This window comes from Eleginops maclovinus, chromosome 15, assembly GCF_036324505.1.
Source record: "Eleginops maclovinus isolate JMC-PN-2008 ecotype Puerto Natales chromosome 15, JC_Emac_rtc_rv5, whole genome shotgun sequence".
Taxonomy (NCBI): domain Eukaryota; kingdom Metazoa; phylum Chordata; class Actinopteri; order Perciformes; family Eleginopidae; genus Eleginops; species Eleginops maclovinus.
In genome coordinates this window covers 8,210,611-8,223,691 of record NC_086363.1, presented here as the reverse complement: position 1 = coordinate 8,223,691, position 13,081 = coordinate 8,210,611, and the positions used below count along the sequence as shown (strand labels likewise).

At 39.3% G+C, this 13,081-nt stretch overlaps 1 protein-coding gene across 1 annotated transcript in view; it reads left to right on the top strand.

The window, feature by feature from the left end:
* The first annotated feature begins 4,502 nt into the window (after window positions 1–4,502).
* Window positions 4,503–13,081, top strand: part of akap12b (A kinase (PRKA) anchor protein 12b) — a 39,719-nt gene continuing 31,140 nt past the window's right edge. Inside the window, exon 1 of the mRNA XM_063901765.1 lies at window positions 4,503–4,866. Within this exon, the coding sequence (XP_063757835.1) occupies window positions 4,732–4,866 (135 nt within the window). The 5' untranslated portion in view covers window positions 4,503–4,731. The remainder of the gene's footprint in view (window positions 4,867–13,081) is intronic.

Genomic DNA, 13,081 nt, shown 5'->3' with positions numbered 1-13,081 from the left:
GTGTGTGTGTGTGTGTGTGTGTGTGTGTGTGTGTGTGTGTGTGTGTGTGTGTGTGTGTGTGTCTTGTTTTAACCTGATGACAGATTTGAAGACCTGGTTGATGAGAAGGGGGGCTTCGTCATTGCTTTGTAATGTGCTGGAAAATCCCTGTTTTGTCATGTTGGAGTTGTTTATGTAAAGCTTCTGTCTTGATCTGCAGAAGCCTCCAGATGTTTGAGCTCCCGTCTCTTAGCACTCATTATTTAATAGATTGGATCATTTCAGTACCAAGGACAGGTCCCTTTTAATGCCTGTGTTAATGTTACTCAAAGTGTTGCTGGAAAATAGCTTTGATTACCCAGCAGGCAGCAGCTGCGCTCAGGCCTCAGATCTCCACAGGCCCTTCAAGTCTCAGGTTCACTGTCTGACAGTTACCCTATGTTATTTGATTACAACTGTGCATCTCTACAGTTATAGTGTCATGATAGCATGATTGCTATTAACTTTTTAGAACAAATTTATTTAAGAATTTAAATAAAGAGAAAATCTGATATGGTGACAGCCCTATTGCATAATCAATAAACTATTCATGTTGTAGTCGAGTTCAAGGATTTTCTATTTGAACTTTGGAGAAAAATATCTACATCACCCAGAATTTGAGAATATCAGTTTGTGTTTTTTACATGTCAAGCAATCATTATGCACAAATCTATCTTTTTTACCATTTTGTTTTTGAGCAACCTTGCTTGTAACAAATGGGAATTTGTCAACCCCCTGGTGTGCTTAGGCAAGCCCCTCGCCCACGCAGCCATCAACCCTCAGGGCCACATTCTTCAACTCACCCTGTCCTGAAAAATGCCAGACTTCCCATCAATTTACTGTAGCATTTAAAAAAAAGAATAGCAGTCCATGTATCAATGGGGTCCTGTGAGAATGCCTCTGAGTTGTTGTTATCTATGAAGGGATTTGCAGGCTGTAGCTGATGTAGTGATATCTATTGTTACCAAAAGAGATTTTTACATTTTTCTTTCTGCTAGTGCAGCCAAGTGTCTCGCACAAATTGAATATCATATGTTCATATTTAAGCAGAACAATGATTTATTGCTTATTATGGTTTTTGTTTCGATGTGTGTGGTCAGCAGAAAACAATATGGAAGAGGTATTTTGACAAAGTCCTGGAGTCAATTCATATTTCCCACAGTATGAAAACAAGCAGGCAAGTGTAAAACTGGGAATGTTACCGACCCCCTTTGACCTCTGTGTGTGTGTGTGTGTGTGTGTGTGTGTGTGTGTGTGTGTGTGTGTGTGTGTGTGTGTGTGTGTGTGTGTGTGTGTGTGTGTGTGTGTGTGTGTGTGTGTGTGTGTGTGTGTGTGTGTGTGTGTGTGTGTGTGTGTGTGTGTGTGTGTGTGTGTGAGTGAGAGACAGAGAGAGAGATCATGCTTTGTGCCTTTTCATGTGCCCTTGCATTGCGGTTTTATGAGTGGAGACCATGATATATCCGGAAAAGCTTTCCATTTAATGAGAACCTCCTTCCCCTTTCTTACTCCAATCTTCTGACACCCCTCCTTTATCATATGACATCAGCATCTGTGCTAATAGGCCTGCTGAAGGTCGTTCACCAACATATGTATCTGCATACACTGAACAACTGTAATGAGGTTATCTGTCTTGGCTTCCTGTCTTGGGAGACAAATGTTTGATTTGCTAATTTTACAACAAAAGCAGCCTGTTCTCTCACTGACATCTAGTCTCGGATCATGGTGTGGAAGATTCAGTCATAAACAACACTTTGAATGTTCCCAATTTATAGTCAAAACAGAACACGTTTTAGTTTGGCGTGTTTTTATCAAGCACTGTTATTTAAGTTCTCCGTGGTTAAAATGTAAACATGAAGCAGGATGTATTTTATTTGGATTGAAAATGTTTTGTGATGTTTAAAGAGAAAAACAAATATTTTTGCTTCTCACATTTTGGTTGCCGTGTCCATTTTGAGGTAAAAAGTGGAATATTTTTAAAAGAAATTCAAAAGCATATGTATGTGATCACTCTGTTTTGTAGTCAAATAGATCATTTAATGATCAGCTTCCCATGTCCATAATGCTAATGCTGTGCAGTTATTGAGTATTTATATATTTTGTAGCTTTGATAACTACATATTTAAACAGGATCAGTGGATCAACTATTTCACAAGGTAACTCACAGATAACAGAGACTTCCTCATAAAAGACCTTTTTCATCATGCGTCAGTGGTTACTTTGCAGATGTTGACGATTTTTTACATTTTATCCGATTAGATCTATCAATGTATTTTACACTGTGGTTACAAAAGGAGTCAGATCCTTCTTTGAACTTTGAAGGCTGAAGAAGTAATACATTATTTAATGGTATCAGACTGTAAAATGATTGTTCTTTGTGTGGCTGTATGACCTGAACTCACCTTTCAGGTACTGCAAAAATACTGCATACCCTACAATGTTGAGAAAGTCCCAACATCAACACACCTTGGGTGACATATTGACACGGCTAAATTTACATTATCTCTAACTTTTCTTAACTATTGTAAGCCAATGTTTTTTTCTTTTTAGGATTAGTGGGGTTTTTTTCTGCATATTTAAAGAAAACAAAGAAATCATCTGATATTAGTCAACAACTCCAGTTCAAAGTAGACAACTTCACTCCTGTTACATTGTAGAACTGGTAGTGAATACAATACAATAAAATATTTTAATATGCTTTTTCTGAAAGAGCATCAACACTAAGTTACATTCCCCAACAATAAAATGAGTAGGTCAACACCCACCGCCTACATTACCCACAATGCACCTCCAAAGTTGACTTTTTTTCGGAGATTCGCTAGTAGCTAGCAAGCTCATGTAGCCTCAACCCGGCTAGCCTCACGCCTGTTGAGCAGTGGGCCACAGACAAGTAAGCTCGCTGCTATTTTGACTTTAAACTTCAACTACTGTTAGCCTGTTTTAAGTTTTTAAAACGTGTTATCTTTAAACCTAACTCAAGTTAGTAGGCATACATCTTTATCTGGAGTCACAAGATTTTAAACTAGGGTTTTCCATGCACTCCCCAACACCTGAAACGGTAAACAAACTGATGTGAACATTTTTTAACACTGCCCTGTTAATTTTTGACTTTCAACGGTTTACTAGGTCATAACCATACATTTTAATCATATGTTTGTCAAGTTAAGTAAAGTTTTCAGTAATTTAGTCTCAAGTTGCTTAATCAAATTCCAGATCAACACATTGCATCAAGTCCTCAAGGAGTTATTTGTCAAATCGTCCTTTTGTTATGTTTTTCCTTACTAGCTTATGTGTCTTGATTTGTGCAACTCTTGCTTTTATTTATAATTATCTATGTTAATGTGGTGCACCACTCCTCTGTATTACATTCCTTGCATGTGAAAGACAACTTGGCAATAAACCTGATTCTGATTCTGAGACATAGTGCATAAGAGGCCATAACAATGAATGAGGATTTAAGTCTGACTCAGGCTAACCCCCCAATTCTCCCCTAGTTATGAAAACAATTGACAACTTTACCACCTCCTATAATGTGATATGTTTGTTTATGTTGTCTCAGTGTGTGTTTGTATGCAGAGACCCTCAGAGTATAAGGCCTGTGTGGACTTGGCTTTGAGCACTCGGGTTGTCATTTGTGCGTTTTTGAAATTCCAAACCAAATTGTATGTGGCTCAACATGCAATTAACATCTAAACCTAAACATCATCTCCCCATGAGCAGCAGAGAAACCTCAGCTGTATGTCACCTACACCAACAAGAATGTTTATTGGGGTGTGTGTCTGTGTGTTTTGTGGAAAGAGAAGATGGTAGAAGTGATCGAAGTAGCTTTACCATAATTAAATTAGGAATCTTCCACAGAAACTTGGCTTAATGTGTTTTTACTCTGAATACAAAGTTACCTACTCATTTTGTATGAAATGTCCTTATTGTTAAGATTGTTTTACCTGTATTCCTGTGTCCTATGGTGAAATTACTGCTCAAACTAATTCAATGTACTACTGCAAAGCATTTTAAAAAAAATACTTTTTGGCATTTTTGCAGCTCATTTAGTCATTTGTTCTAAAAAACTTTATTCTGCTAAGAATACATACTAACATCCTCTCATTTTCACTTTAAATTAAGTAAAGTTAAACTATGTCTCATGCAAACACTCATACGTTCTACCTAAATATGCACAACTGCAGGACTTTTACCTGGATACCCCTGCTACCAAATACATATAACATGTGCAATACTTTGTATTCGTCCAATCTGGCTTCAAATCCCTTAATGTTTGCAGGGTAACATTTAAAATGCGCAGGCTTTCTCCCTCCCCTCCCTGTACTGTATAACGGCTCAAATTGAATCCCTCAGGGTATATCTTATTTCTGTTAAGGCGGATACGCGATGCTGTTTGCGTTAAAGGTTTCATTTTCTTTATGAACCGCCTTCCTCTTCTCTCACTCTGTCCTCCATCAGCACCGTCTCTGATGCTGCAAGGCGTGCCATGTGATACTAAGGGGAGGTGGAGGAGGAGGTGCAGGCTTCCTGACAGTTAGCTGGTCCTCACACTTCACATCTCTCCAGATCAAGGCCACCCCGGGGCGGAGCTGTACTGTAGAGCTCGTCATTTGGGCGCTTTGGATACTCGCTGCTTGCTGCAACACAGTCGTGCCATCTTGGAGGGCTGCTGTTTGTTTTTTGAGACCTAAGTTCACCTTCTTGTGATTGTGCGCCATGGGAGCAGAGAGCTCAGTGCCGCGGGACGGGAAGAGCCAGGAGGATGCCCCAGCTTCAGCTCCAGCCTCCGGCGGGGAGCTCAGTGCGGAGGTGTCGGCGCTCCAGGAGGGAAGCAGCCTCACCGAGAGCAAGGTAGAGCCCAAACTGAGTCTTTAATTTGTATTGTTCTAATCTTATCCCTGTCATGCAAAGTGGCCAAACCATCGTAATGGCATATAAGTAAATACCGTGGCATTATTTCTGCTTCCTGCTATCTGTTGTAGCGCTACTTAAGTTATTTTTTTTATAGTTTACCGCTTTGTTTGCAAACATACCTGTCGTCATCCCCCCCCCCCCCCCCATTCAGATTTGCAGTGTCCCACTCTGCGCATCAGTAACGTGCTGCAGCCTCCATGTGCGCCTGACGCTGTTTTTTGCTGAGTAATGGGTCGTGTTGTCTGCAGTCCCGCAGTAATAAAACGAAAGCAGCTCAGCCCGGTGCAGAGAGGCCACCTGGGCTCAGTCTGAGTCATAAACAGGCCTGTATTTCATTTTGATAGTTTTGGGCCAAGCACTTGAGCATTGAATGGTTATTGAGTTAGACTGCACCACATTGAAAATAACAAGTTTTCATGTGATTTCACCATTCATTTTATCATGCATAATAGTTTATGTTTTTCTTGATCAAAGAATTATGGTTTAACAATATTCTTCCCACTAAATCAAAAACAGCTATCATATTTTACTTTTTAAATAAATCTAAAGAGGACATATATGACATTTGCATAGATCTAAAGTATAAAACTAGGTAGGAATCTTAACAATGTTTTGATGGATTAAAAAACAAGAAAAACCCAAAAGTCTGGGCAGATGTGCAAAGCCAAAAAGGGTTACATTCGGCTTAAGTTGAAGAGGAAACATGAAAATAGCATAGAAAAAATTGGAAGTAACATGTGGAAATAAACTCAAATGTTCTACCCTGCATGATATCAATGTGATATTATAAAAGTCAAGTAAATATGAATAATTTAAAACCTCATTGCATCAAAATACCCACATACTACCCCCTTCTCCAACACTTTTATCTATACAATAGTAATTTTTCATTATTTCGTCCCATCCTCTGCTGATGTGTACCAGCCAGAAGACCCTACATAATTTATGTAAAAATCAATTCAAATTGAGCATTTTGACCTCATAACACCGGAGTTTGACAAACAATGAATAAATAATAGATTAAAAGAGGTACATTGTCAGCATATTTGAAGTAGAGACCCAAGTGTATAAGCAGGGACATTTTCAGCCCATATGTGTGTTCACCAGTCCCATTATCAGCACAGGACACTGCGAGATACTTTATTGCAACAACTGAAATCATACTTGAGAGTGAATTTCCATTTCCTTTGCTGTGCAACATGTTGTGGTGCAGCTGCCATCGTCTTAGCAATCTTGCTGACTCTGCACTGTTACCTCGGTGCACATTGTCTCAGCATCGTGTGAATGAATGTTTGCAAAGAGCCTACTAATGACTATGCATATGTTGTCACCTGCTCTGTTCACGCCTTATTGGCTTTATTGACTTTTTTATGGGCCATGGGTCACCAGGTCAGATTTGGTAGCTCATCTCTGATCTTAAAGGTCAGCAGAAAGGTCGTATGACACTGAGGGAGACATAAAGTTAGACAGAAAGCCTAGAGGGTTTTAGCATTTAGTCAAGATTTGAATCAAAGCTACATCTGTTCACCATTGTTCTTTCTTAAGGATGTGATTTTGCTTGTGTTTTTACATGCTGGCAGTTATTTTCCAGCAAAGTTCATCTGTGTGTATGTTTTGTTAAGCTTGAAGCTGTTATCGCAGGTATCATCGCAGTGGCAGTGTTTGCTCTCATATTTTACCACTGACGCTGGAAAGTATGATATGAAATGTTTCAGCCTGCGAGTTCTACACGAGTATTGTGCTTTGTGATTTCAGCTGTGATGGATACATATAGTTTGTGTGCTTGGTCCCAATTTTCTGCCACTGTGTCTCTCCATGGAGCTGTTAATGATTGTGAGATTGTTAAACAATGACTGTGCTGTCCTCAGCTGATCCCAGCTCAAATAACAGCCACTGTCATATTTTATCAATGCACGTACTGGAACTTCATATTTTTTTTAAAGCAATAAAAGTAGGTCAGCTACGCCAACGCTCGGGGAATTCTCTGGCAAATTTAATTAATTTGTTTAATTTGTAGAAATATGAGAAATACGCCGGCTCCCTAGCCAGTAAACAAAATGATTGCACATATCTTCTTGCTCAGCCACTTGCTTTCTGCTCATGATAAGTAAAGATATACCTCTTTAATTATAATTATTTATGTACAAATTGGAATCCTATACTCCTTCATAATTAAACTCTTCTGCAGTTCAGACATTGTCTAACCACACATTAAACCATTGGCTCTCAACCTTTTTTGCTGGTGACACTTTAATAATTAAATAACTGTCTTATATTTATCTTGCTGAAATAACAAATCCCTCCTTTGGGGCATTTTCTGCAGACTGAGTTTGATACTTTAAGTATATTTCATGATAAAAACTGTTTTAAAAAAAAATTGAATTTAGATTTTAGATGCAGAGGAGGACATGACCTTGGTTGAAGCACTTAGCATTTTAACTCTTAACTAACCTAAACTAAGGAAGAGAGAACTGACCACTGCAGATTTAACTGTGCCTTGTTCTCACTGTAAATTACACACTTTGTAAGTATTATCCAATTAAATGGTGAATGCAGACATCAATGTCATGTGAAATGGAGAGACAACTGATCTATAAATTATAGATGGTGTGTTTTATGGAAGAGGGGAGGGTGTTTTGGTAGTGACAGTGTGGGCTGTGTTGAAGACTTCCTGCTTGATAGACAGTCAATAAATATTCTCCTCACTCCTCAGAGGAATATAGCAATGTCTCGGTCTCTCTTGATCACTGACCTGCCTTCCTCATACCTCTGTCTCCGTCAACCTCACACTTGTTATCACAATACTCACATTCGGATCATAGTACACGTTGGTCTATTCAGGTTCTTATGTTGTGTCCCACAAAACGTTGTTATATTGCGTCAAAAGCTGTTTTAGTTTATCTAAATATCTGAGAAACTGTTGCCCTCATCCCCCAAATATTGCCTTTTCCCACATCCTTTAGCTATGATGTCCTGCGTAAATACATCATATTATGATTATGGCCTTAATCAGATTTGATCAGGTTAAAATGTCCTAATGAGTTTCAATAATAAGAGTTTTATTAACACATTTGAGTGTTTTCTCTCCGTTTACAGAAGATGTAAAAGCATTTAGTTGGGATTATGTTTCCTCCCCAAAGATGACTATGTCGTTTAATTCAAAACATGTGATTTCCCATCCACAGCACTCCAAAAGCCTTAAGACAAAACTTGCTAAAGAAGTCTATTAGGGACAGTTAGATATGGGAAAAGTCAAGTAGTTCAAGCAAAAGTTGTAAAAATTGAAAAGATGTGTATGAAAATATAAACTGTAATTGAAAGTATAAAAACATCCATGCATATCCGGCTGCCATGTGCGCATCATTCACATTACCATACATGCCGCCAATAGAGGCATGTCCCAGCATCAAGGTAGCTCAAATTGAGCATCCCAGTCAGTGTAAATGCTCTGCATTCACCCCCGAAAAAGGGCTTGGTGTCATGGTTTTAATGTGGGTAATAAGTATTTTCATAAACAGTTTTCATGCCATATGCTAAAACTGCCCTGCTTTTACTGGCAAAATATATAGTTGGATCGATGCCTAATAGTAACACTGGGCTAGGTTTCACAGCCCTCTGTCAGTGAAACTCTGCTCTATGCACCTGTTACTGCATCCCATCCTGATGTCATGGAGTGGTGCCAAACACTGCAGCAAGGAGGAGGAGTTAAAAGATTGTACATGCCAGAAACAAAAATATCACAGTTTTTAAACCTGTCCAACATGTCAAATTGGTATATTTGTCAAGGATTTCAGTGCATATGTCTCTCATTGCCTCCTCTTGTATATTTCTTAACCTGTTTTCTTTATAAACTTCCCTTCTATGGAGAAAATAACAGATTTCTGATTACCTGCAGCACCCCAGCTGGACACTGTGTTATAAACTACAGTAGAGATCAGTGTTCTCCCTTACATCCACCCGGTACACAAATGAACAAACACACAACACAAATACCCACCTGAACATGAGACATGCGTCACATGACTCCAATGATCCAACATCATGTTATGTAACGTCATGGGTGCTGATTAAGGCTGGTGTATTCCTGGATAATGAGCCGCAGCTGATCAGATGCTGCTGTGGCTTTGATTATTCTGTCGAGCGCAGAGAGAGAGAGAGGCAGAGAGCGGGGGAGGGAGAGGCGGGAGGGGTCAAACAGAGAATCCATTGAGGATGGCCCTGGGATGGGGACAAGCCGGGGGCCCCTGTGTGCACCGGCCCAAAACAAGAGGAAGGAACCAACAGGGGAGCGGGTGGAGCGGCGTTTTGGGTGGGCAGGGGAAGACGTGTAGAGCCCAGAGAGGGGGAAAAGAAGTCTGAGAGAGAGAGAGGGGGGAACCTGTGACATAAAGAGAGATGAATCAGCCGATTGTTCCCCCAGTCCTCCCTCCTGCCTGAATTTTAAAGGACACTGATGACAGAGGTTGGGTGAAAATGGGCCCAGGTAAAAAAAAAAAACGGTAATGGTTTTGAATGTGTGTGTTTAAAGGTGGAGGTATGAGAACTCGTCTCGCCCAAATCTGATCAAAAAAGCACTCAGCAAGAGAAACTGCTGAGTCTATGCAACCTCGAGTAAAATGATACCATGTTGTTGTACATAAAGAACAACAAATACAGTAACCTAAAGTCTGTTCATTGAGGAGCTGGTATGAGAGATGTGGACATTTTGAAATGATCTTCCCTCTACAAGAAGAACGTGTCCTTTCTTTCTGAAATGTATTGACTAAAGTTTTTATTTGTTATTTTCATTGACTGTAAAAGCTTTGATCGTTGTGAAAAGTATAGCCTACATCTAAAGTCTCAACTTTATAAAATGATAGACAACCGGATAATGAACTTCCCATGATGATTATTTTTGTCTGCATAATCAATCAAATCAAATGTCCTATGATTTCATCTCGTCCTTTTTGAAGAGTAGCAGGAAGTCGTTTTTGTTGCAAATTATCTCTCAAATGCCGCTTCCTATCTCCCATCTCTCAGTAAAAACAGACGTTGTTTTGAGGATGTGAACAAACTGAAATCCTTTGTTCCTCTCCCCTCTTTGCTCCTACAAATTAGACTTCACTCCAATACTTGGATCCAATAATGAGTTCACATAGCAATTTATAAAATCCCAAAATGGCAACAACATCATAATGTTACATAATCTTAGAGATGATTTTGTTTGTTGTTTTTACTGAGTCCGTGCAGGGTTCCCAGATATTTGTTTCTACTCAGTTACTCATTATTTGTTTTAACTGCAGTACATTTTTTCATTCTTCTCTTTTTCGACTGACCACACTAAAAAAAAACATGACATTTAACATATTCACTACATAAACATGTTGCTGTTTTGCTTTAAAACCTGGTCGTTGTTGTCAATTTCTACAACTCATCAGAGAAATGCTGTCCATATGTAATTACTTTGCACTTTGAGGTCTCAAAAGTCAGAAATTCTTTATTTTTTCCCATGACTCTGCATGATTTACTTTTTGTAGGTATGCAGTGGGACTTTTCACCCTAATTCCTGTGATTTAAGGGAGTGGGTCCCAACCTGTGGGTCATGTTAGCGACATAAATCTGAGGGGTTGTGAAATGATTTAGAGAACTAAAAATCCAAAGTATGTTTTTCTTTCCTGTATTTCCTATTAATTTTCCTTCCAGACAGATTCTTGTTTAATGTCTTTTTAAAGCCTCCAATACAAACAGAGACTTTAAGAGTAGCCTGAGAGATTAGAGGAAGCCGAGGGTTTCAGATATTGACAGGTTTGTTGTTGTTCCTCGGATAAATTTGAGATTTGAATTGGAAAGTTACCTTTTTATTCAATTTCGACGTCACCAGTAAGATTAAGTTCTGCGAGGCACAAACACACATGACCATCCTGTGCAAGGGCCCCCCTTCAGTTTTGATGATGGAGGTGTCAGGAGGGGATTTCCTCCCTGAGAAGCATTGGCTTGCAGTAAAGATTTGTTATTGAATATGGGAGTCCTTTTCCTTGGCCCCACAGGGACTTTTACCGCTGCTCCGTCCTAATCCATCATTATGATCGGGAGATTCTGCAACATCAGCGTCCTCATTGGACTGCCTTTCTTTATGGCTTCACCAGTTTCAGTAAGTTGTGTCCTCCTGCAGAAGCAAAGGAGGTTTGAAGGCCCTCAGAACCAAATAATAAACAAGGAAATGTCACCTTGCATTATAGAGATTGTGATCATGCACAGATTCTGATCACAGTGTAATGACTTTGTCTGTTAATGACTCATTGGAATAATAGAGAAATTAGCTGCCCTTCTCTGGACCATCCCCCTGTGCATGAAACAGAGGAACTTATATATATTCACTCCCTGAATGTCTGTTAATTTGAACTGATGAAGAGTCTTGTGTTTTTTCAGAATTGGAGCACAGATGTCTCCTTTTATCTAAGTCTGTGCAGGCTCCTCACTGCGACACTGCTCAAAATAAACCTCTAACCTCCATTACATCACAAGCTCCTCCATCTTGCCTCTACTTTCTTAGCCCCTCTTCTATTTTAGTCCCATGATTCATCTATTTTTTATCGTTTGAAGCACCTGTTAGTTCTTTGCTCTCGCTGTGTAAAAACAGTCAAAATCGGCTGGGTTTTTTGCAGTTTTTGCATGACATCACTTATTGCACTTTCTGAAACAAATAACTCTTTCATGATCCCACTTTGCTAAACAGATATAACCGGTTTCATGTATACAGTGTAGTAGTTCATCCAGGTTGGATATGTTGGTGGTGCAGGAGACAAGCCATTATCAAACTGAGCATCTTGACTGGAGTATGGCTCATTTGCAAGTATTCAAAATTCAGACGTGAGAACAAGTGTATTAAATTTCACCCGTTTTACCCTGGTTTCGGACATCTGATATTTACCAAGACAGATAGGTTTTACGACCTGTTACTCACACTGACATTGAGAAAGAACACGTATTGTTTTCTGCACCCTAGAGGTCACTGGAAAGGAAAACCTACACATTCAGATTTAGAGCCTTCTCCTTAAATCAAGGCTTTGCATTTTTATTTACGGCTGTAAGAGGTATGCTCCGCCCCTGTAAACTCGCTCACCTCTCTTGCAGCCTTCTGTTGCTATTTTTTTAACATCCATTTTTCATCAGCTCTGGTCCTGATGCAGCACTAACTGCTTCAGCCAGCACAGTGGAACAAATGTGCATATGTGATTGTGTGTGTGCATGTGTTTGTGTTTTGTACCTGGTGGTAGGAGTCGGAGCATTTGAAGGACAAACTGTGAATCATCGACTGTGTGCAGCTGCTATATTTACTGTATTGACCAAACACAAGACTTGTATATCAGAACGGTCAAACCCATTGACCTGTAGAAAAAAAGTGGTAGAGCCTGTACACACAAGGACAGATTTAGGGCCTTCATAGTGTTTCCATTTTATACTTCATACAGCTTCAACACATTTAAGGAAGCATTTTGTTCTGCCAGCTAATTATGATATAGTAATGACAGATACAGAATATGCTGCTGTGTGATTGTGAAACTCAAACTACCAGACGGTATATTAAAAATGTTAAAATTACACTTTACCAGATTCAACCAAGAAATGCTGTTTGTATGCAAATGCATCAAAACACTAAAAACATAATAATATGAGAGCCTTTGATACTCACTCACTTTCCTCATTTTATATAAATAGTTTTAATTGTGTGATTTCATGTGCAAGACATTTTATTCAAGAGTCCTACGGACGAGACCAAGCGTTATGGCACGTACTAAAGGCAGATTTCCAAAAATGCAAAACATGTCACTTCCTCCAACAACTGAACAGATTCAAACCTAATTGGAGGAGTCGTGACTGGTCTGAACAGGTGCTTTCTTCACATACGGCATACTTAAAGGTCGGCTATTATGCAAAATCCACCTTTTCGTGTCTTTTATACATAAATATGTCCCGTCTGTGTGAAGAGATTTGAGGAGTTCATTTGCATTTAAAGCTACAGACACAAAGTCAGCTCTTTTGAAACAGGGCTGAAACAAGAGGGGTTTCTGGGATGATCTGTTAGGGATTTGGAGCCAAACACTTCAGACACGTATCTTACTCTATATATCTTAGATATATTGTTGTCAAGAGTACAATAGGGGACCTTTCA